The sequence below is a fragment of the Schistocerca americana genome, chromosome X (assembly GCF_021461395.2).
Source record: "Schistocerca americana isolate TAMUIC-IGC-003095 chromosome X, iqSchAmer2.1, whole genome shotgun sequence".
Classification (NCBI taxonomy): Eukaryota; Metazoa; Arthropoda; class Insecta; order Orthoptera; family Acrididae; genus Schistocerca; species Schistocerca americana.
Window position 1 is genome coordinate 269,593,112 of NC_060130.1, and position 22,289 is coordinate 269,615,400.

At 38.3% G+C, this 22,289-nt stretch overlaps 1 protein-coding gene across 6 annotated transcripts in view; it reads left to right on the top strand.

Moving 5' to 3' along the window:
* Positions 1-22,289, top strand: part of LOC124556763 (protein ROP) — a 148,880-nt gene that overhangs the window by 14,886 nt on the left and 111,705 nt on the right. For 5 of the 6 annotated variants that reach the window (XR_006968685.1, XR_006968684.1, XM_047130771.1 and 2 more), the window contains exons 2-4: positions 2,061-2,198; positions 9,685-9,840; positions 15,174-15,277. Coding sequence is in view for 4 of the 6 variants with exons in the window: in XM_047130771.1 (XP_046986727.1) it covers positions 2,061-2,198; positions 9,685-9,840; positions 15,174-15,277 (398 nt within the window). In the remaining 2 variants the exon portion in view is untranslated. The remainder of the gene's footprint in view (positions 1-2,060; positions 2,199-9,684; positions 9,841-15,173; positions 15,278-22,289) is intronic. The other variant, XM_047130770.1, reaches the window with a different exon arrangement.

Below are 22,289 nucleotides of genomic sequence, written 5' to 3' on the forward strand. Positions count from 1 at the left end.
TGGCTTCCTCACCTTTGTCAGCTTAAGCGGAAGTGCCGGCAGCACCTCAATGCCCTCCACTGCCTGAACAACAACAACAACTGGGGTGCAGATCACTCTACGCTGCTGCAGGTCTACAGAGCCCTTTTTCAGTCCCACCTTGAATATGGGAGTCGTTGCATTTACTCGACCCAGTGCACCACTGTGGCATTCGCCTAGCGACAGGATCTTGTAGGATGAGTCTGCAGAGACCCTCCATTGCAGGTTAGGCATGCACAACTGCTGGCCAGTTACGTTGCACACATTTGTAGTTCTCCTGTGCATCCGAATCAGTGTCTCCTTTTCCCACCCATGGTGGTTCATCTCCCGCATTGGCAGCCCAGTTCAGGGCTTCCAATTGCAGTTCGTGTCTGATCCCTTCTTTCTGAACTGGAGTCCGTGCCTTTACCACCTATACTTGAGGTCAACTCATGTACACCTCCATGGTGTACGCCTAGGCCGTGACTTCACCTCAACCTTTCACATGGCCCTAAGAACTCAGTTAACCCCGTTGCTCTCCGCGGAGCGGTTTACACAGACGGCTTGATGGCTGATGCTCACGTCAGCTTTGCATATGTGCATGGAGGACATATTGAACAGCATTCCTTTCACCGTGGCTGCAGTGTTTTCACAGCTGGGCTGGTTGCTATATTTCGTGCTCTTGAGCACATCCGTTCTTGCCCTGTGGGAGTCATTTTTTTTCTGTGTACTGACTCATTGAGCAGCCTACAAGCTATCGACCAGTGCTACCCTTGTCATCCTTTGGTAACGGCCATCCAGGAGTCCATCTATGCCTGGAACAGTCCAGTCGTTCAGTGGTGTTTGTGTGGACTCCAGGTCACGTCGGAATCGCAGGCAACGAACTTGCTGACAGGCTGGCCAAACAGGCTATGTGGAAACCGCTTATGGAGATTGGCTTTTCTGCAATTGACCTGTGTTCAGTACTACGCCGCAAGGTTTTGCAGCTTTGGGAGACGAAATGGCATAACCTCGGCATGCACAACAAACTGCGTGCCATTAGAGAGAATACGAATGTGTTGCAGTCCTCCATGCGGGCCTCTTGCAGGGACTCTGTGGTTCTCTGTTGGCTCTGCATTGGCCACATTGGGTAACACAAAGCTACCTCCTGCACTGTGATGACCCACCTCAATGTCGGTGTGGCACCCGGCTGACAGTGGCCCAAATCTTGGTGAGCTGTCCTTCTTTGGCTGCCCTGCGACACTCTCTTCAGTTACTGGACTCGTTGCCATTAATTTAAGCTGACAATGCCTCGGCTAATTTAGTTTTACATTTTATATGTGATGGTGGGTTTTATCATTCTATATAAGTTTTAGTGCATGTCCTTTCTCCTGTTGTGTTCTCCTCTCTAATGCTTTTGGGGTGGATGTCTTAATGTGTCACATTGTGGCTGGCTTTTCCTTTTTATTCTCGTGATTGGCAAGCCACGGTCATTTGCTCTCTTGTTTTTACTCCTTCTACCTGTTTCTTGCTTCTCTCTGTTGTTTTCTTTTCCTGTTTTGTCCATAGTAGTGTTGGTTGTTATTCCTGTCTCCTGTTATTGCCCTGAACATCTTTATCATCTTTCTCTTGTTTAATTATTTTACCGAGAACAAGGGACCGATGACCTTGCAGTTTGGTCCCTTCTCCCTCTCTTTTAAACCAACCAACCAACCAAACTCTGAAATGATTCCGACCAATTCAGTACACTTATTAGTCTGGAAAGAAAACTGTGGAGTAAGAACCACCAGACTTGTATTGGGGTGAGCATGATAATGTGGACAGAGAAGCTGTGAGGACGAGATTGGTCACTTAGTTTCCATATAAATGTGAGGACATGTTAATGAGTGAGAAATGAGATTGTTGACAAAGAATTGGGAATCATTCCTCAGTAATGGTGGCAAATGGATTTAATCTACTAAATTATTTGCACTTTTGATGTAAAGTGAGTGTGTGTGTGTGAGTGTGTGTGAGGTAGAGAGAGAGTGTGTCAGTCCAGCAAAAACTGTATTCAGAAATTAATTGTGAGTACGTTCTTGTTGCAGAAATTATGAATGAAGTCATTCGTAACAAGAAAAAGGGACAAGGTATTGAGTGGCGAGTTCTAGTTGTTGATCAGCTTGCCATGAGGATGGTGTCAGCATGCTGTAAAATGCATGAAATATCTGCTGAAGGTATCACAAGTAAGTATGAAATGAACTTATATCTATGACATAATAGCATTTAGCTTTAACTGCACACCGAGATGAATCTCGTTTTGTTATTGACGTTTGTCAAATGTTAAGATTCCTGGATCATTAACAGGTTACTTTATTTGGTTGGTACCAAGTGGTGTGTGGTGAAGACAACTCTTTGAAGGAATGGGTTCCACATCATTGGGCTTTGGCGGCTCTAATTTTCCTCGATTTCCTTAAATCACTCTTGGAGGAACAGATTGGTTTTTAAGCACACTTTAACCTTTTCTCTTTGCCCCCCTTTTGCATTTCAGATAGCGCTGTAGCTCTTCTGATCACAGTGCCAGAGACTTATCTTAATTTTTATTTGCCCAATGTTAGAATAGAGAGCAAAGAGAAAGTAGGAGGAGCCGGTCGTTGTGGCCGAGCGGTTCTAGATGCTTCAGTCCGGAACCGCACTGCTGCTACGGTCGCAGGTTCAAATCCTGCCTCGGGCATGGATGTGTGTGCTGCCCTTAGGTTGGTTAGGTTTAAGTAGTTCTAAGTTCTAGGGGACTGATGACCTCAGATGTTAAGTCCCATAGTGCTCAGAACTGTTTGAACGTAGGAGGAGGGTGTGCACAGATGTGCAGTATGTAAATTCTGTGGAGACAGTTGTAACAGCAGCATCAGTTACCATGTTGATCCGGTGAATAAATTTTCATGTTCTCATTTAATTTTGCCAAACATTATAGCTGCTAGGAAGAAAAACAAATATTTTCAGCATTATGATTTCAGATGTAAGTATGCAGTTTCTGTGCTGTGATTGGGTCCAGATGTAAATACTTAATTTTTACCTTTTTGTGAAAGATTATGGGCTTCACTTGTAGCAACTACTTTAAAAGTAGTTAGTGTTACTTTGCAATTGCCATATTTTTAACATAATACATGTGGTGTATGTATTTATTTAACCTTATCAGTTTGAGGCCTTCAGCTCTTCCTTACATCAACCAAGGGTGACACATGTACTTTTTTGCCCCAGCGTAGTTACCTAAGAAGTAACAATAATTTTAATATGACAGATAGTAATACTAACAACCAGTAAAGTTAATACTGGCACCACCACCACCACCACCACCACCACCACCACCACCACCACCACCTTCTCCTCCTCTGCCATTGCCGCCATGTGTTGGCGGTGGCGGCGGGGGATACAAGAAGTATTTATACATGTACAAAATTAATATTTTGTAATGTTCCAAGTGCTGAGGAAGAGCAATTTAAGTAGAATGCACCAGTTAAGAGTAATGGGAAATGAGGAAGATCTGCTTAGAAAGGCTGATGTAATGAGTGCATACGGGGACAAAGGCAGACATTATTGAATTGCTTCAGTAGATGTCATTAACTGCCTTTTAAACTGGAGATAATATTCAGTTCTCTATTCTAATGAGGGAGGTTATTCCACAGTTGGGTTTGTGCTACTGAAAAAGATTTTGTGAAAGTAGGTGAGTGAGAGAGAGAGAGAGAGAGAGAGAGAGAGAGAGAGAGAGAGAGAGAGAGAGAGAGAGGGGGGGGGGGCAGAAGTGATTTTGCTCTGTTGTGACTGAGTGTTTCTGCCATGTTGTTCAGATGGGCATTCAAATGGGGAGAAATGTGAGGGACAGCGTATATTGACAAGGCAGTAGAGGAGACATAGTGTATGGAAATCTCTGCACTTGTCTGCACACAGCCAGGATAGCTGTGCGTATGATGGCAAAACATGACCAAAATGTCAAACGTCAGATATATTGAACATAGGCATTCATAACCAGTTTCACGAGATACAAGCTTTTCTGAGAAAGACCTTACAGGATAACACCATTGTACTCAATTGAAAGTACAAGCATTTGTATAATGGTTTTTTTTCTGGTCGGAGGTCAAGAGCTTTTTATATTTTTGTATGGCATGGTGCTATGGCGATCTCTTCTTGCACACTGCAGCTATTTACAAAGCCCAATTTAGATATTCCTCTAATTATTACTTCTAGACCCTTTGCTGTGGAAGAGAAGTCGATATTTGTCCTATGTAGGATTAAAGGTCACAGGGGTTCCCGATATTTACAGGCTAATTAGCCTAGAATGACCAACCAGAACCTGAGTTTTGGGTGAGTTGACCTTAGCTTTAATCCTATATTCTGTACCCATTTTGATAATGCATACAAATCAGTATTGAAATTATTGAAAGCTGTCTTCAACTTGATTGATTTTCTACTTGAATACAACTTGAGGTCATCAGCATACATTTGGTATTTAGAGTAAGACAAAACTGATGACACATCATTGACATACAATGAAGAGAGTACAGAACATAGCACCGTATGCAGGAGGGTACCCGATACTACCTGTCTCCATTGTGACTTCATGATGCACTGCCTGTAGTATGTCATATTACCCTCTGTAATCGCAGGATTCACAAGGGGAAGGCCTCAGACACGGCCAACAGATTCGGCTCAAATTTGGCAGGTCGCCTGTGTACAACCTAAAACGAAGGACTCTAAGATATTTTGGGTCAACACCCCCGCAATTTTGAGAGAGTCACCCCTAAAGGTTATGAAGAGCAATCGACTCAAAATTGGCGGGATCGATAGATAATTGTAAATAGAGCATTTTTCATCATCAGGTATGGGGGTCCGAAAATGCAAACTTTTCCAGAAATCGAGGTAAGAAACTTTTACAACTGCCGCTTTTGTACCCACATGGTAAACACATCCCGCCACCATCATTGATAGAGCAACGGCCAAGGTAACTGGCTGGGAATCGGAGAACCCAGGTTTGAATCTCGAAGAAACCTAGCTGATGTTACTCTTCGTTTTTTTTTTTCCGTATCTCTACTGATAGTGATAGGAGGGTTAATAAGGTAAGTAAATCAATAAGGAATGATAACAATAAGGTAGGCAAACTAATGTCCCAAATGCCGTGAGTTACTAAAGTATTAAACTTTTAAGCCTTGTCACATGAAAACAACTCCGAGTAAGAGTGCTGCGAATTCCTCACGAGGGATCACAGATAGCCAACAGCGCGACGCTTGTTTACAGCGAGGCACGGGACGGAATCCACGTGGGGAGAGTTATGTTGTCCCGGTTGCCTCTTCGTCATATCATAGTTGTGAACCTGGAAGAGTGAAGGTGTCCAGCACGAGCCTTATAGAAGTCAATCAGAAAGAGTTTTTTTCCATCATTAGGCTGCTGCGAACCTCGCGGATACATGTAGTGATTTTTCCATCGTTAATGCACCGAATGAAATACGTTTAGTGAATGAATACAGTGTTCTTCCTTCAGTAACATATGACGAGTACTGTATGTAGTTTGTAGTAATTAACTCGTCTGTTTATGACGTAGTAACTAGTTATTGTTTGTTGTGTCATATCTTTCAGGTGCATAATCTGAATAATGGAGGATGTACACCCTTCGACTAGCACTGTAATATATAGTTAGGAGCCTGTCACAGACGATGGCAAGCGGGAAGTTACCGACGCTGTGTTTTGGTTTGTAAAAGTGTTGCAAGATGGATGCATTATCAATGCACTACCGGAAGCAGGCAGTTCTGTTTCTCGGTGTTCCAGATTGATAAGAGCGGCACTTGTAAAAGATTCTTACCTCGATTTCTGGAAACTTATGCATTTTCGGACCCATACCTGGTGATGAAAAATGCTCTATTTACAATTATCTATCGATCCCTCCAATTTTGAGTCGATTGCTCGTCATAACCTTTAGGGGTGATTTTCTCAAAAACGCGGGGGTGTTGACCCAAAATATCTTAGATTCCTTCGTTTTAGGTTGTACACAAGCGACCTGCCAAATTTGAGCCGAATCTGTTGGCCGTGTCTGAGGCCTTCCCCTTGTCAGTACGCCATGTACAGTTCCAGATAAGCGAGGTAATCGTTTCTCCAGGTCCTATAATTGTTTTAAAACTCTTCAGGTAAAATATAACCCAACAATTGAAGTCTAATTGAGGTGGTTATAGTGTCTCCCCTTAGTAGTTGATGTGACTTTTCACAACAAATGTCATATTCAGTATTTTCAGATTTTTGACCCTACTTACTCATCAGTATATCTTAGTGTGTTGTTAATAAATCTCTACAATTAATGAAATGTGTGTTTTTTAATTTTTTTGTGGGGTTTGTAGAGGAGGGGGTCTCACGCCGTTGACAGCATACATTATTGAAAATGAAAATGCTTTGTTGTTACTAAAGTTAACATGAATCTGTTATCATTAGGATAATGGAGGAGATAAAGCTTCCAGTTGTTAAGTTACTTTTAATGTTACATTGTGAACATGAGTTGCAAATTTATAGGTTTCTGAAATAAGATCACTGACCCTGAAAAAATCGGATTGATTTACTGTTCCATTTTGGTATGCTGCCAGTTTTGTATTATTTTGGATAAAAGTTGCACCGATTTCCTTTACTGAGACTTGTATGCAGTGTCAAGCTTTTGATGACTTCCTCCATAGTCATCATAGAAGTTTCTGGTGTTTTATTTGTTACATCAATGACTGCGGTGAAAAGACAGTGGTAGCAGTGTTGATTTCATTAGCTAGTGGATGACTCAACTTATTTCTCCATTGTCTTTCAGCATCAATCATCTTGTTCCATTCACCATTCACCACTAATGGTGTAGCCACTTGTTGATTAAAGCAGGTGGTGGTGGTGGTGGTGGTGGTGGTGGTGGTGGTGGTGGTGCACATTCTGATCTCAGAGGCTTCTTTGATAACAGAATACCAGTAGGTTGATGTGTGGGATAACATTTTTGTTTCATCTAACATAATCGTATGTTTGTTCTTGAGACTGTGTTGAGTAACATAACATTTATTGAAATCACAAAATTTAATGTGGCATTGGTGCTATGTGCAGCATTCAGAAATTTTTTGTATTGACTCGTCACTGTAATGGCTACCACTTTCACAAGTAATATGATAAATTCCAGGAACAGTGAGGCAAAGACTGCCTGTTACTGGGTGAGGCTTTCTCTAATTTTCTTTGGTGATTGGAAAATTGACTGTAAGACTTATGGATGCAAAATGGTCAGTAAATTCAGTGAGTCTGTTTTGTTTTCAGTTTAGTCAGGTTAGTCTGTATTTTTCAGTTCTGGTCTCTAAAGTATGTTTTGTACAGTGACTTTTTTAAAATATTTACAGGATATGAAAAAAGTTTGTGGCCAGTAAAGAAATGTTTTATGTGGCAAATGGATTGAAAAATTAGCAAAAACTGTTGAAGGCTCTGTGGTAAACTTTAACAACCTTGCGCAGCAGAGCTTCATTCAGTGTTATCTAAATGATGTGAAGTCATTTGACAAATCTCAAGATAAGTCAGAAATTTCTCATAAAAAAATGATACAATAAAATACGAAACTTCTGGGTCATCAGCTTATGGAGCATGTTTCCTGTAGATGGCTCACCTGAGAACTAGTTGGAGAGGGACTTTACAAACACTGGTCAGCTGTTGAAAAATACTGTATTCAGTTCATACCTCAGCACAAAAGCATGCTGAATGGTTCTTTGAAAAACAAGAATATTTGTTAGACAAAAAAAGAAAAAAAATTACCAAAGCAGTAATTATGTTAGCATGTGTGACTGCTTATACATGTTAAAGATTTAATGGTTTTTTTTTTCAGAAGAGAGGTCTGTCAATCCATATAATCAGTAATGAACTCACAAATCTCATCAGAACACTCATGAATTGATTGATTTTGTGTTAGTGCTGCTCTGTTGAATCTGGGAGTATTTTATAAGAAGTAGAGCAGTTGAAAAACGGTGTGTTCAGCCCTAGAGAAAGTGAATATCTCAAAGTGCCAAAGCAAGATGCTAAATTTACTTGCAAGCTAGAAAGCAGTGTGAGTACACACATTTTGGAATTAAGTGTTCTTTGGATAAACCTATATTGTGGCATCCTCTGAAGAAGGTGAAAGAAGGATCATACAAAAACATAGTGAAAGTAGCTGCAGATCTTCGAATTGAGTACAGTGAACATAGACTAGTTAATGAATCGAAACTATTGACTTCAGAATAAGAAAAATCTGTTGGTGACAAGTACCCAGTGGACATTTACTGGAGTCAGTTTTTTGAGAAGACCTATATCTGAAGAGAAAAGAAATACCATCAGGTTACAAAAATTCTAAAAGCTGTGCTTGTAATTTTGCATTGGCAGTGCAGATGTAGAAAGGGAACACCTTTGATGGAAACACTGCAAATGTGTGAAGGAACATTGGATGCTCATTTAACTGTACAGATGCTGTAGTGAATGTGGTTAAGGGGAAAGCTCACTTTGCAGTTATCACTCAGGAACTTCACCTGTGAGGCACAGCTCATCAGATGCAAACAGTACTGTGAAGGTGAGAAGAGATTTACTGAGGAAAAACTGAAGAAACAACACAAACAGGAAAAAGAGGTTGTTGCAAGCAAATGTGAAGAGTAAGTTTGAAAAAAGCTAATTATGGCACTGAACGTGGTGAATAAGCACTGAATAAAATGAAAGAGGAAGGAAAGGAGGAGAGGTTGACTTTTGGTAGATTATTGGATGACACAAACAATTACTTAAAAGAAGCAATACATAAAAAGGGCTTGTTGCAAATGTACCCCAAGCAATGTTGTAGGGTGCTACAAAAGATAAGGGAAGAAGAATGAAGAAAATTAAAGATGTAGAAAAGGAAGAGAAAGCAGTTAAGTAAAAATCTTTATATAACTATTTTTCAAAGAAGTAAAAAGTAGTCAGAGACTTAATTCCGTAATTTTGTAAGGAAAGGTAGATGATTTTCCACATTACATGTAAAAATTAGAAGCTGTAAACATTTTTTGGTCTTGCACTGAAAATGTCACTGTACAGCTGCTGTGTAAAGCTTTTTCTAGTTCTAGGTATATTTGTGCTGAATAAGAGCATTTCAGTACTCGTGTAATAAAGTCCAATGAATTTCCTTATTTGATTTTGTAATGATTTTTATATGTTGATTACAATTAAAACAATAAATAAGTGTGAGTTGGTTCGGTATGGGGATGGTGGAGACCAATTTGTTTAAAAATAAGTGAAAGAAATAGTTTTGGATCCTTCTTTATTTTCATGAGAAATTTGAGGTGGTATGTAGTCTGTTTTTCTCTATGTCCAATCAGTAGTCAGTTTTTGTAATCAAAATGGTCAGCAAGTTTAATTTTAGGTTTGGTTTCCATTCTTGTAAGACTGTATAAATTTACTGAAAATGTAAACCTGATGTGTGTGTGTGTGTGTGTGTGTGTGTGTGTGTGTGTGTGTGTGTGTGTGTGAAAACTTTGGCAGTGAGTAAGTAAAACATCCATATGTGCTCTCTAATGTTGCTCAGGTTCTCATTTAATTGTTTGTGAATTTTGTTTTCTCAATGTGAAGATTTTGTTAATCTGTGACGTTCAGGAATAAACTTCCAGGTCACATGTAACTTCGTGTATTTTGCTTTGTAAGGAGATAATTGGATGCTTTTCGCATTAATACATCTTTTACTTTGGTTATTTTCCAGTTGTGGAGGATATAAATAAAAAGAGAGAACCTCTGTCTACAATGGAGGCCGTGTACTTGATCACACCAAGTGAAAAATCTGTACACGCATTAATGCAGGACTTCGCCAGTCCTAATCGCACCATGTATCGTGCTGCCCATGTGTATTTCACTGAAGGTACATCAGCTTCACTCACATGTATTGACAGGTTTATTCTTTGTGAAGTTATGGGAGTGATGAATACATTGTTTCTTACTTGTCTATTGAGGAGTAAGTGTTTATATTTAACATGGATGTAGAAACAAAAGTTTGTATTGTTATGCAGAGCAAAGTAACAGTGCTGTGTTCACTCAGTGATGTGTGATGATACATGTAAAATAGTTTCAGGATTAGGGAGTGAGTATGTGCAGAAGAAATTGTCTCCATAGATGGTCCATTTTAAGAAGCACAATGTTACTGTGGTAAAAATGTCAGCAGACTTGGTTTATTGAAACTACGCCCTGTGCAAAACACAATTTCCTTTTTGTTAACTCAGAAATGTTTAGACATGTGTGTGTCATCATCTTTGCTGGGTGAATACATGCCGGGACAACTGGAGAAAAACTGGGAATTTTTTAAGAGTTCTGGGAATTTTTCATTGTTTTCAGTTAAATTTGTGTAATTTTGAGTTGTAAGAAATGATACTGTTTACATTAATTTCGTTTGATCAGTTGCCAGTGGACTCAAATGCATGCACAGAGCTGAAGTTGTATGTTAGCAGCACTTTCTTGTGCTTGTGGCTACTTGAAGTGCGGCTGTTAGCTATGTAAGCATTAAGCAGCCATATGCTATCCGGAAATTTTTTTATAGGTCACCCAGGATGCCAGATTCATGCATGCACAGAGCAGTCAGAGTTGAGGTGGACAGTAGCCTTCACATGATCTGTGTTTATGTTTCACGATTTTGGTGTTTTCTCTTCATTCATAGCTCTCATGTCAAATAAAGCAAAACAGGTTTCTGTGACTGGGAGCTATCAAGTGACTTAAATTACATTCACGTATATATTTAAGTCTAAAATAGGTCATTAGTTTTAGTTTCCTGATTTTATTTCCATGTTATTGGCAATCGATCGTTAATCATCTTGCAGAACAGTGAAGTTATTTTTGTAAGTTTGCTGAAGAATTTGGCTTTTATTAATCTTCTCCACAGAGACAGCTAATTTATTTGAAACAGTGTTTCATCCGACACTATTGGCTAGTTTCAACTGTTTGTTGAATTTCAAGTGCACATTTTCATCACCTAGCGCGTATGGCATAATGCCATAATAAAGAACCAAACGTGAGATAATACTGTACTGGTACTCAAAGAAAACTGGCAACCCGAAAACCATGGAAAACCATGCAGAAAAGCTTAGTACCAGGTAGGAGCCCACTTCAGTGTGAATATGGACATACAAATGTGCACATTAATCCAAATTATGCATTTTAGTATGGTTTATGAAATTCCAGTGCTTGTGGAGTATTCTGATGTCCTGTCTTCTTTATGACATAATGTATGTTCTGTTTATGCTATAAACACATGAAGATATGTAAATGTCCACTTGAAGTTGAAGCAGTAAAATTTGCACAGTAGTATCGAATAAAATGTTTGCTTTCAAATATAAATATTTGGAAGCAGAATTTTGCAGATCTGCCTTCCATGAAAAACAATGGTTTTTGAACACACAACTTTTTGCAACACTTGTCTGGTACCACGTCTAGGCTTGACGTTATTTCTTAATTTGTGTAGTTTATGTCTTAAATTTATGAAATGAAATGCCATTCTTCGGTAAATTGTAGACTGGCAGCACACCATGTTTTATCATTGTAACTCCCCACTATGCTTTACATTTACTCCTGGAGTAGAATATGAACTGCCAGTTATACAGTTTCTTGGCTTCACAGATAAACTTGTTAGTTGTTTTATACCATTTGAAAAGTTATAAAAACTTGTCCTTAGTCCTGGTGTATATGAACAACGGTTATTTTACTTTTGCATAAAATTTGTATTCCTTTTTACTAGCCTTTTGCAAGGCTGCATGGATGTAAACCTGATTGTAAATGCTAGATAACAGTATTGTAGAGTACGAATAAAAGAATCCATGTTACAGCAACCACATAGCAAAATATTAGCGCAGTACTTGGGTTGTAGAGCCTAGTTTCAAAATTAATATTGTTCGTAGGACTACTTTCTTATTTTGATTCCTTACCTGGATAGAATGTGATAAAACAATTTCCCTAGGTACAGTTACTCGGCATGTGCTCTCCGAACAACGTGCTGCAATGTTGCACATGGTTATATGATGCCCCACTATGCATGCAATTCCAATGAGAAATGCAATGAGAGGCGTATGAGCAGAGCAAACACCAAGCATGGGCTTCCTACGTCACTGTAGCTGCACATGCACAGTAACGCCTGTTTTCTGGAGCTCTGGCAACTGTTCAAACGAAACCATTTCTACTAAGTTGTGGGAAAATATTGCAAATGGTGGTTTGAGAAGCATCACTTTCAAAGTAAATTTCCTTTTATGCGGGATGAATTATGCTACATGTGAGAATGTGCAATCAGTTTCTTAAATCAGTATGTCTGAATCTCATTCAAAACTTAACACTTTGAGGACTAGCCACTTAAAAAAATTTCGAGCACAGAAGACTAGCTGTCATTATTTAAACAAGCAAAAAGGACCAATATTATATTTGAAAGCTTAGTTTTGCTTGTAGCTATACTACTTATTAATGCAAACCATTAACATCTCTGGTTTGTGTGTTTGCACTACTTAAGTGGTGGTGCTGTTGGCTTGCTACATCCCGTGTCCTATGCTCTGAATATCTGCTGCCATTGGCTGGTGAGATTATGTAATAAGAGCTGTGATTGGGTGGCAAAAGCATATAGCAACCTTGATTGCTTTGGAAACTAGTGTGCTGTGTTTGATTGAGTTCACATTTACACTTTCGTAATAAGAAAATAAGCAGTGTGCATTTTGCTGCCCATCAAAGATCATTTCAAAGTGAAGCTGTTTTGGTGTATAAAACTTTTACCTTTCAAAGAATTGATAAATTTTACAGCTCCGAGGGAAAGTATACTGTCACTTAACATAGAGAAAGTGCGTTTTCGCCCTGGAAAAGTGCGTTTTCGCCCTGGAAAAGTGCGTTTTCGCCCTGGAAAAGTGCGTTTTCGCCCTGGAAAAGTGCCTTTTCGCCCTGGAAAAGTGCCTTTTCGCCCTGGAAAAGTGTCTTTTTGACCCAAAAATCTAAAAAATTTTTTGTCTTGTCCATGTATACACCCTATCTGTGGATTAAATTTATTTCTGTAAAATATAATATAACCCGAATTTAAATTGCAAACACAGACAAAAGTCAACAGGAGCTTCCATCCTTAGCAAGATGATGTCAACTAATGCAGTGTAAGCAGAAAATAAAGATAAGTTGAACCTTGCTGGGAGGAGTATTTTAAACTTCGTGCAAGCTAGGAAAATGAATGCAACAAATTAAGAGAGAGAATTTTCATGAGCATAACCAAATCGGAGATTCAGTTCTCATCTAAAATTCCAAAATTTTTTATTGGTAGTGGGCTTGGTAACAAAAGTGAAGGAAGGAACAAATGGAACACCAATGTAAAATTGCAGGGCTTGGTTAAAAAGATTGTGGTGCCTGTGCACATTGGCTGAGAACACTTTTTCTGATCCTTGTTTTTTCTTTGTACTCAGCAAGAGTGCCTTTGTGGACATACCAGGTGTTTTTTTTTTTGCTAGACCACATGGGAGTCATGAAAGCAGCTACCTCCACTTTAAATTTCATTCGATCCTAATTGTGTGACATGTGAATTCTTAGAGAAGCTAAAGTGGAAGATGAGCATTTAGAATGTGTCGTGCAGTATCTTTCCAAGACATGGTTTGCAAGTCAAATGTTCAGCCTCTGTGTGATCAGCTGGTGAAGTTCCATTTATCCCAGAAAGCTATTTCTTTTGATATTTGTTTAAACTCTCTTTTTGTGTCAGAAAATTCAGTCATTCCTATTACCGTGGGAGTAATTATGTAGTGGATAAAGATTAGTGACAGTGTTGCTACATATTTTTGCTTTGCAGTGTTCATAATTAATTATTTATAGTTGTAATTGTGACTGTATTATAATTATTTTTCAGAGTGATTGGGGAATTACTTATTTCAGAGTGTTCAGAGTTAAATGGACATAATAAATCATTTGTGTGATTACAGTGAGAAGTAATGATTTGTCTCTGTAGGAAAGTAATCATTTTTGAAATGTGTGTTAAAAAGGCTTAAAGATATTTTCTTTAATGAAGTGTGCCTATTCATTACTTATTTTTGTCTGTGAAATTTCGGTGGGGCTATGTTGATGATATGGCTGGAAGATCATTGAAATGAGCATGGTGATGAGAACTGGAAAATTTAATTTGGCTCCTGTTGTCCCACAGTTGTACTGCTGCATTGGGCTCCATCTAAGGTTATTAATTTTGTGGTTACTTGCAGTTTGGCATTTATTAGACATCCTTTTTCTTATTTTTACCAGTCACAATTGAACACTTTGGTTTGTTTGTGTCTAGGTGAAACATTGTTTCCATTGGAGTTACTTCTTGAAAATGTTTCCACACTCAAGTTTTTGGCAGAAATATGATTTCTTTGTTTGTCAGAGAACTTCCACATTTGCTGGATTCCATTATCTAATTTATTTGTTCTTTTCTAAATCACTATTGCTTTCACTTGAGAGTCCATCATTGGAGGTTCATTGTGCTCCCTCACATGCTCTGCAGTGGGATGTAATGTAAGGTAATGAGTTTTAACATGTTGAGCTTCGTGATCCCTTCTGTTATGTGATAATTCATAGATCTCAAAAAGAATTAGCATCCTTTGTGTAAATTAAGTGTGTCATAATCCTATTGCTGAAGCCTAAGCGTTTTGCGCAGTGCAGTTGTTATATACTTGTAGTCCCATTTCTGAACTTTAAAGGTAGCTAGCTCTTGACATTAAAAAGTATGTCATTTGTTTGTTTTTCATTTCAAATTTATGGTACGTGCATTGTCAAGTATCGTTGTATTCTTAAGATCACAATGTGCTAGTTTTATTAGCTGTCATAATTTGCACAGACATCAGCACAACATTGCACTGTCTTCTGGTCTTTTGATTATTTTTTTCGAGTATTAGTCACGCAGTGTGAGTGAATGGTGGGAAGTAAACATTCTTGATTTAACTGTTCACGTGTAACATTATTTTTGTGTTGAGATACAGGCTACTCTTTTACAGTACAGCAGATGGAAAACATTGCTTATTTGAAGAAGACATTAAAATAATTGAAATTATTACCTTTTTATATTTAATTTGGGGTGTGTGTGTGTGTGTGTGTGTGTGTGTGTGTGTGTGTGTGTGTGTGTGTGTGTGAGAGAGAGAGAGAGAGAGAGAGAGAGAGAGAGAGAGAGAGAATGAATTTTATTTTATTTGTGCATGGTACCACTTGTGTAAATACAACATTTTATTTCAGCATGCCCAGAGGAGCTGTTTAACAAATTGTGTCGTGCAACTGTTGCGAAGTTCATAAAAACTTTGAAGGAAATTAATATTGCATTTGTAGCATACGAGGAACAGGTAAAAACATCTTATGTAAAGTTTTTCCCTTTGTGGGAAGCTTTGATGTATCACGTGCTGTTGTTCCTGTTTCCCACACAAATCTGTGTGCATTAACACATTGAAGCTAATTTTTACATGATTTTACTGTCATTAATTTTGTGTGTTGTCATGACTTAACTGTGTTCAGATTTATCACAGCTTGGTTTCATTTCCTTTGCATGGTTTAAAGAACTTCCACTCATATGGCTGTTGGGAATCAGAAATGTCACTTTTTGTGTACCACTTAAGTAACTCAAACATAATGGTTTTAAGAGCGAAGTTAGTGCATGGCAAATTTGCTTTAGGGGAAACTGACCTAAGTATTCTTCGTGATAAATCATTTCACCAGTGAGACTGTTCTTTGGCTTCATCTGTTTCTATATGTTCCACTTAATATTCAGTTCACAGTGAAATGTCTTCAATAACAACATGCTTTGTGCACAGCTTTATTGTACGATGACTTTCAGTAGATGTGCTGGTTCTTTTGAGTATGGCATGTGTTCACTTATTATTATGTTACTCATTTATATACTTACCCTGAAATGCAGTCACAGGGATAAAGCAGTTGTTACCTCTTTAGCAATTGCATGTGGAAAGGAAGTAAAATTCTGTGGTATTAAGAATGCCAGTGAACACAGCACTCATTTACATTGCAGTTACAAATTGTTAAATGTTCTAAGGCATATGGTGTCACTGAGTTATCATTAGTGTCCAAAAAGTTGAATCTGCAACTCTGAATGTAGTATGAATGCCAGAAATACTGCCCCAGAACACTGATTTCTTTTCTGAAAGCTTAGTGAATTATCTTTTAAATGTTGCTGTCTGCTCTGCAGAACCTGTGCTGTATGGGGAGACATGATCTTTCTAACATAAATATTGGCTTCAGCTAACATGGAAATGAAAATTTACTCAGATACTTGGCGGAACTGCTGACATTTTGTTGTCTTTCCACTGATGCACTGTTCAATTTGGCTGTCATCCAGGCTGATGTCTCATCTGGGTGAAACTCTGAGCTTTTATCAGTTCATGGATTAGCTGTTTCTGTGAAATCAAGTACAAAATTCCAGATCTGACACGAAGTTTCTTTTGTGACTTATTGATGAATGCAGATCTAGTAACGTGACTGATAAGAACTCAAGGTGGCTTCTGCATAGTATGATTATTTTGTATGTGGGTGCACCATCCAGAATTGATTGTCACAATATATCTATTCTTCACTGAAGCCTTAAGTTAATTTTGTCATTATTTCTTAAGCAGTATTCCATTGGATTGATTAAATGGTTTGCACTTTGAAAGCTGTATGGTTGACTCTCCAGTTGAGTCATACGAAAGTGAAAAAGGCATTATTCAACAATCTTAACTAGAAAGCATGGTGGTAGCTGAGACAAGGGTACCATAAAAATTTGATGTTTATGTCAATTAAGTCATTTAATTGCTTCTGGTAGGGTATGGTAAGCTGTGTTTGTGAACATTTATTTGGAGAATCAACTACTACATTTCCATGATGATGGGTTTGGAGTAGAATTTGTTTGTTAAAAAAATAAAAATAAATGTTGGAATGCTATTTAATCTTTAGGCTCTGCTGTGGATGGATGAAATGGATGTAGGGGAGTGTCCTACATACCATTTACCTTCAGAATTCATATTACCGTTGTTGGCTGCTTCACATGTGTAAAAATCCATGACAAACGAATGAGTTTTGTTGTGGAGGAGTTATATATTCTTCAGTGTCACAGTAAAGTATATGTTGTCATAGTGTTGAAAAATCTTCTGTTAAGTGTACCCAAAAATGAAGCAGTGGCAAACATTCAGTAGTAATTAAACTTGAACATCTATGGCATAGGAATTCCACAGTTGAGGGAATTAATCCACGGGTAATGCAGCAAGAAAACAGCATAATTATACCATGAAAAACTTTGTTCCCATAAAAGTACAAATCAAAATATTTGGAAACAAATTAATTCTATTTGCATCCTTAGTGATTACTGTTTTAAGAGTATTAGGCCATGGTCTATAGCATGTTTTTGTGACCAATATTGTCACCTACTGTAGGGGGCAAACACAAAGGCTAGAAAGAATTCATTAATTTTCGAACTTAAAAATACTCAACAAGACAAACTGTTCAGTTATAACTGCACATCAGTTGGGTTGTGATGTCACCAGACCACTGCCGAAACGGAATGTACTGGGATCCAGTATAGCATGTATAATTCACACACACACACACACACACACACACACACACACACACACACACCACCACCTGAAAAAAAAAAAAAAAAACCTTGCAATAAAATGAATCTCTACAAATAACGTTATTTATTATGAATATTATATGGGTGGTAGATTACTCTTAGACGGACACATAAACGATAACAACTTGTTCAATAAACAGGACAGAAATATAAAATTTAATGTTGAATATGAAAACAGTGCTAGTATTGACTTCCTAGGCCTCACCATGACTAAAGGCAACAACTGACACACATGCAAAGTTCACAGCGAAACAGTAGACACCACCACACAGAGCTGATCTTGCCATCCTACAAAACACAAATATTCTGTGTACAGAGCACTAGTTAAGTGTGTAATATAAAAATGGATAAATACACGAATCACAACAAACTGTACTTGATCAAACAAATAGCTGCAGCAAATTGCTGTAACAATTCAGTTACTGACATCATACCTAAAAGAAGAAAACAAAAATAAACAAACTGCTACACGGAAAATAAAAAGAAACCTACTGCTTGGATACAACAAAACTCTTGTACAAAATAGCAAAAATTTTCAAGTTGCATGACATCAACATTACTTTCGCAACACACACTTGGACACAACATAAAACACAGATACACACATGTAGTAGACATGTACAAAAAAGTGTTATTACATGCAAAGGCGTGTATGTAAGTCAAACTGGGAGAGACTTAAAAAAAATAGTGCCAACAATTAAGCTAAGTCAGCAGTAGCCACAGACATTAAGAACACTCACCACCCTTTGTATTATTTCATGAATGATCTACATATATTACATAAAATGGACAAAGGACACCGAATGGACTAGAAGTTTTCATTCATGGCACACTACATCGTAACAGTTTGATAAATAAGTTATAAAGTAACAATATAAACTTATTCAAAATTGTCTCCAATGTGGAATACTTGTTTTATTAATATAGACAGTTAACTGAAAAATATATTAATATCTTACTGGATAACCAATGAACACCAAATAATCATAATATCTAATATGTGCTTTTACATCAATATGCCAGTATAAAAAAAATAATTTTCACACATAAAAGGGTGGAGCCCCTCTGCGCCCACACCGGCATGATGCCAACACAAAAGGTCTATAGCCATCTCTGCATATTTGTTAGTTTTCACTAAGTGAGATCTCGAAGAATGTGGGTACTGCAATCTTTGCATACGTCTGGTTATGATTAACTATTAATACGTGCTCATCTGGAGATAGATTGGGTCAAAAGTTGAACAAAGGGCAGTGATTTGAAGGGCAGGAGAAAAAGTGCCAAGGCGAGAGCCAACAGAAAAAAAATCTGTGCAATAGTTCAGTCAGGCTGTAAGAGAAGTAATGATTTTCTTTGCTATCTGCGACAGGTCATGCAAGGGTAAGTTTTGTTAGTAATAGGTATGATGCAGGCAGATATAGATGTTGTGGAGTGGTGATACTCAATGCCTGCAGCTGGGTGCCTTTGCTGGCTTCTCGGTCGGCATCAGCATCCCTGTAACAGTTGGGTTCATCATCGGCTAGTGGCAGACAGGTCGTACATTGGATTCGCTGTGTGGCAGTTTGTTTGTGCGTCTGTGTGTGAGGTTGTCGGCTTCCCTGCTGTGGCCTGTTGGTCGGCTGTGATAGCAGTTGGCATATCAGTGTTGCTGATGTGCAGGGGCTGGCCAGTGTTGTCTTTAGTGAGTGTTAGTAGCTGACCATAGATGGTTATGCCCTAGCTAGGTATGTCTTTGGCCACTTATGCTTCCACCTATGGTTGTGATCAGTTTCCCAGAGTAAGGATGAGGGGATTTTTAGTGTGTCTCAAGTTCCTGTATAATCGCGTGGCAAGTTTTTCGAAAATTTCCTTGAGGGCTTCAAGGCTGTATTCATTGTGAATATCCATGGTGCGGCTGTAGAGTGTAGCATTGCTAATTATGCGTAGCAATTTGTTCTGTACGATCTGCAGGTGGTGCAGTCATGTAGGAGCTGCATATCCCTAGACATTTGCTGCGTACGTCATCAGAGGTCTAACCAGTGTCATGTATATGGACCTTGACACCCTCCTATTTAGTGTGCTTTCAGTGTTGAGCATTGGATAGTCATTTGAACCTCACGTGCGCTCTGTTGGCAACGTATTCTGTGGGGTCCCCCCCCATGTAAGTTTCCAGTCCAGCCAGACACCAAGGTGTCTTGACTTTCTCTCGGAAATGTATTAGGCATGCAAGTAGTGTTACCTGTCTATAGCGTTGATGTTTGCACAGTAGCTTTGGTCTGTGTGTGAACATAACTGCTTCACGTGTGTCAACGTTCCAACTAAGGCTCAGCAGTTATTTTCATACCAGCTGAAATAAATTTATATTAGCAGTTAATTTGTTGGACTGTAAACATCTGAATGTGAAAGTGTTACGTGAAGTTGTGTTTATTATGTGCTGTGTGTGCCAGATAAATTTCCAATGAAATGTAAAGATTGATGTACATGTAACTGTAATGCACTTGATGATAGCAAATGTCATACTTACAAATATTAGTAAAAATTGACCTTAGGTAGTTATTGACCATTCAGTCATTGACCTCAACCAATTTCATTCGATGTGGATGTATTAAAGTTCGTGTTTTTTATTTTCTATGGCCCATCTGTACATCCCAGCATAGACATATAAATCTGCCTTTAATGATATCTTGATAAAACTGTAGTATCAGAGATTTAAATTTGGTGGTTCCCTTGTCCCATTGCTATAGTAAGATATATGGAGAGACCATAAAAATTCAAAAACACTCAAACAATTTTAATGGAACAAGAGGAGGACTGAAACTAGACAAATTCTGGCTGTTAGTGCTAAATAAAGCAATGAAAAGGTAGGCACAGAAACAAATTACCAAAGATATAAGTACTGGCTGTGTGTGCAAGCCTGCATTGTATGATCATATATTTTTCTTTTATACAGTAAAGAATAATACATGTTGCACAATTTGTGGTTGCACCTGTTAATGGCAATATACTATTTGAAACTGTTAGTGTGTAGAGCTCAGAGACCTACTGCTAAAGCTCATAGGTTTTTCATGTGACACATTAGTGTAGCTAAACACCAAAAATACAAGGTGTGTTTAAAAAAAATTGCGCAACATTCATAATTTCTCGTGAATGGTATGTTGGAGCAAAATGCGGTTGGCAACCCTGACCCACCTGTGTTGAATGTGTAACTGCTGGAAGTTTTGTTGTTGTATATCTGTTAGTTATTGTTCAGTGCTGTATTGAGTAGAATGTTGTTTTGTACGGTTTGTGAATTTTGAGATGGCAGGGTCAGAGGAGAAATGATTCTGCATTAAATTTGGCATGAAACTCAAGGAAACGCTTACAGACATACCAAATGCACCAGAAAGCCTAGGGTGGTGATGAGTGCTTAAGCTGTACACAGTGTTACAAATGGTTCACATGGTACAAAAATGGCCATATGGAAGTTAAAGATCACCCTCACTCAAGATTCTCTTCAACATCTACTGATGACGCTCACGTCAGGAATGTCAATGAAATTGTATGTGCCAATCGAAGACTGACTGTCCGAAAGATTGCAGTAGAATGTAACATTTCAGTTGGATCATGTCATGAAATCCTGACACAGCATCTTGGAATGCCTCATGTTTATTTTCAGACTGTAACAAGAACTTGAAGTGATACAGGACACCATTGACTTTAGTATGGCCAGAGAATATGGATGTGTAGTGTGGCATCTGTTGCTGCAGTTATAACATTTATAACCTCTCCTATTTCAAAACGGAAAAATTGCAGTAAGTTCATTACACTGTTGGGAGATTTCCATCTTCACCTCATTTCCTGTTACATGTTTGTCCCAGAAGTAGCTTAAATAAGGCAAAAAAAAAAAAAAAAAAAAAAAATCCAACCATTACTCTAAACCAAGGGGTTCTAAGAGTAATTTCTTTTGACATTGACATGCTTGTTGTATGCTCAGTGGCTTGAGCAAGAGATTGAGACACACATAAGTGACAATTGTGACAGATTGGCTGCGATTTCGAACTTCTTGTCATTGTTTGTGTCTTGTTTTTAGTCTTTCTTCCCCTCTTTGGAGAGAGGCAGTTAAAAGTACCTCACATTTACCTGTTGGTTGATTATTAAAATGTCATCATTTTTGTAATATGTCACAACTTTTCAGTGCTTTTTATTGTAGAAAAAGAGTACTTTTTATTGTAGGTAAGGGTGAATGAGGAGCAGTTGACAGTGTTCAGAAATACTGTTCTCAACCGTGTAGTTGATCCCATCCTTTATTATTGTCACTGAATTCTTATTGACTGGGCAATGACGACTTAAAATTGAATTGAATAAATAGTCATAATGCAGATAATCTTGATATAGGCATTTTCACATGTGCAAACTGTTTCCACAGATACATGCCCTCGAGGAGCATGACATTCATACAACTTGACCTCCTGGTTTTGAGAATTCATTGTCATGTGAAGTCTCCAGGAGAATGGTCTGGCATGGAACCAAGGTCTAGTATGGAACCAAAGACCAATATATGTTCCTAGTGAATCTTCCTCTGTGCAATTTATATGAAAATCCATAAAAAGTGCTATCAGTAGTGGGTGGTGGTGATAAAACTTGCTGAGCAACCAGCAGTTTTAAAGTCCACTATTGCTGTGAGCAGTGTCAACTTTGAGTACTAACCTGGCTCAAGTTAATGTCATAGGGGTTGGTTATACATCAGTCTAAAACCAATGCATTCTAAACTATTTTTTTAT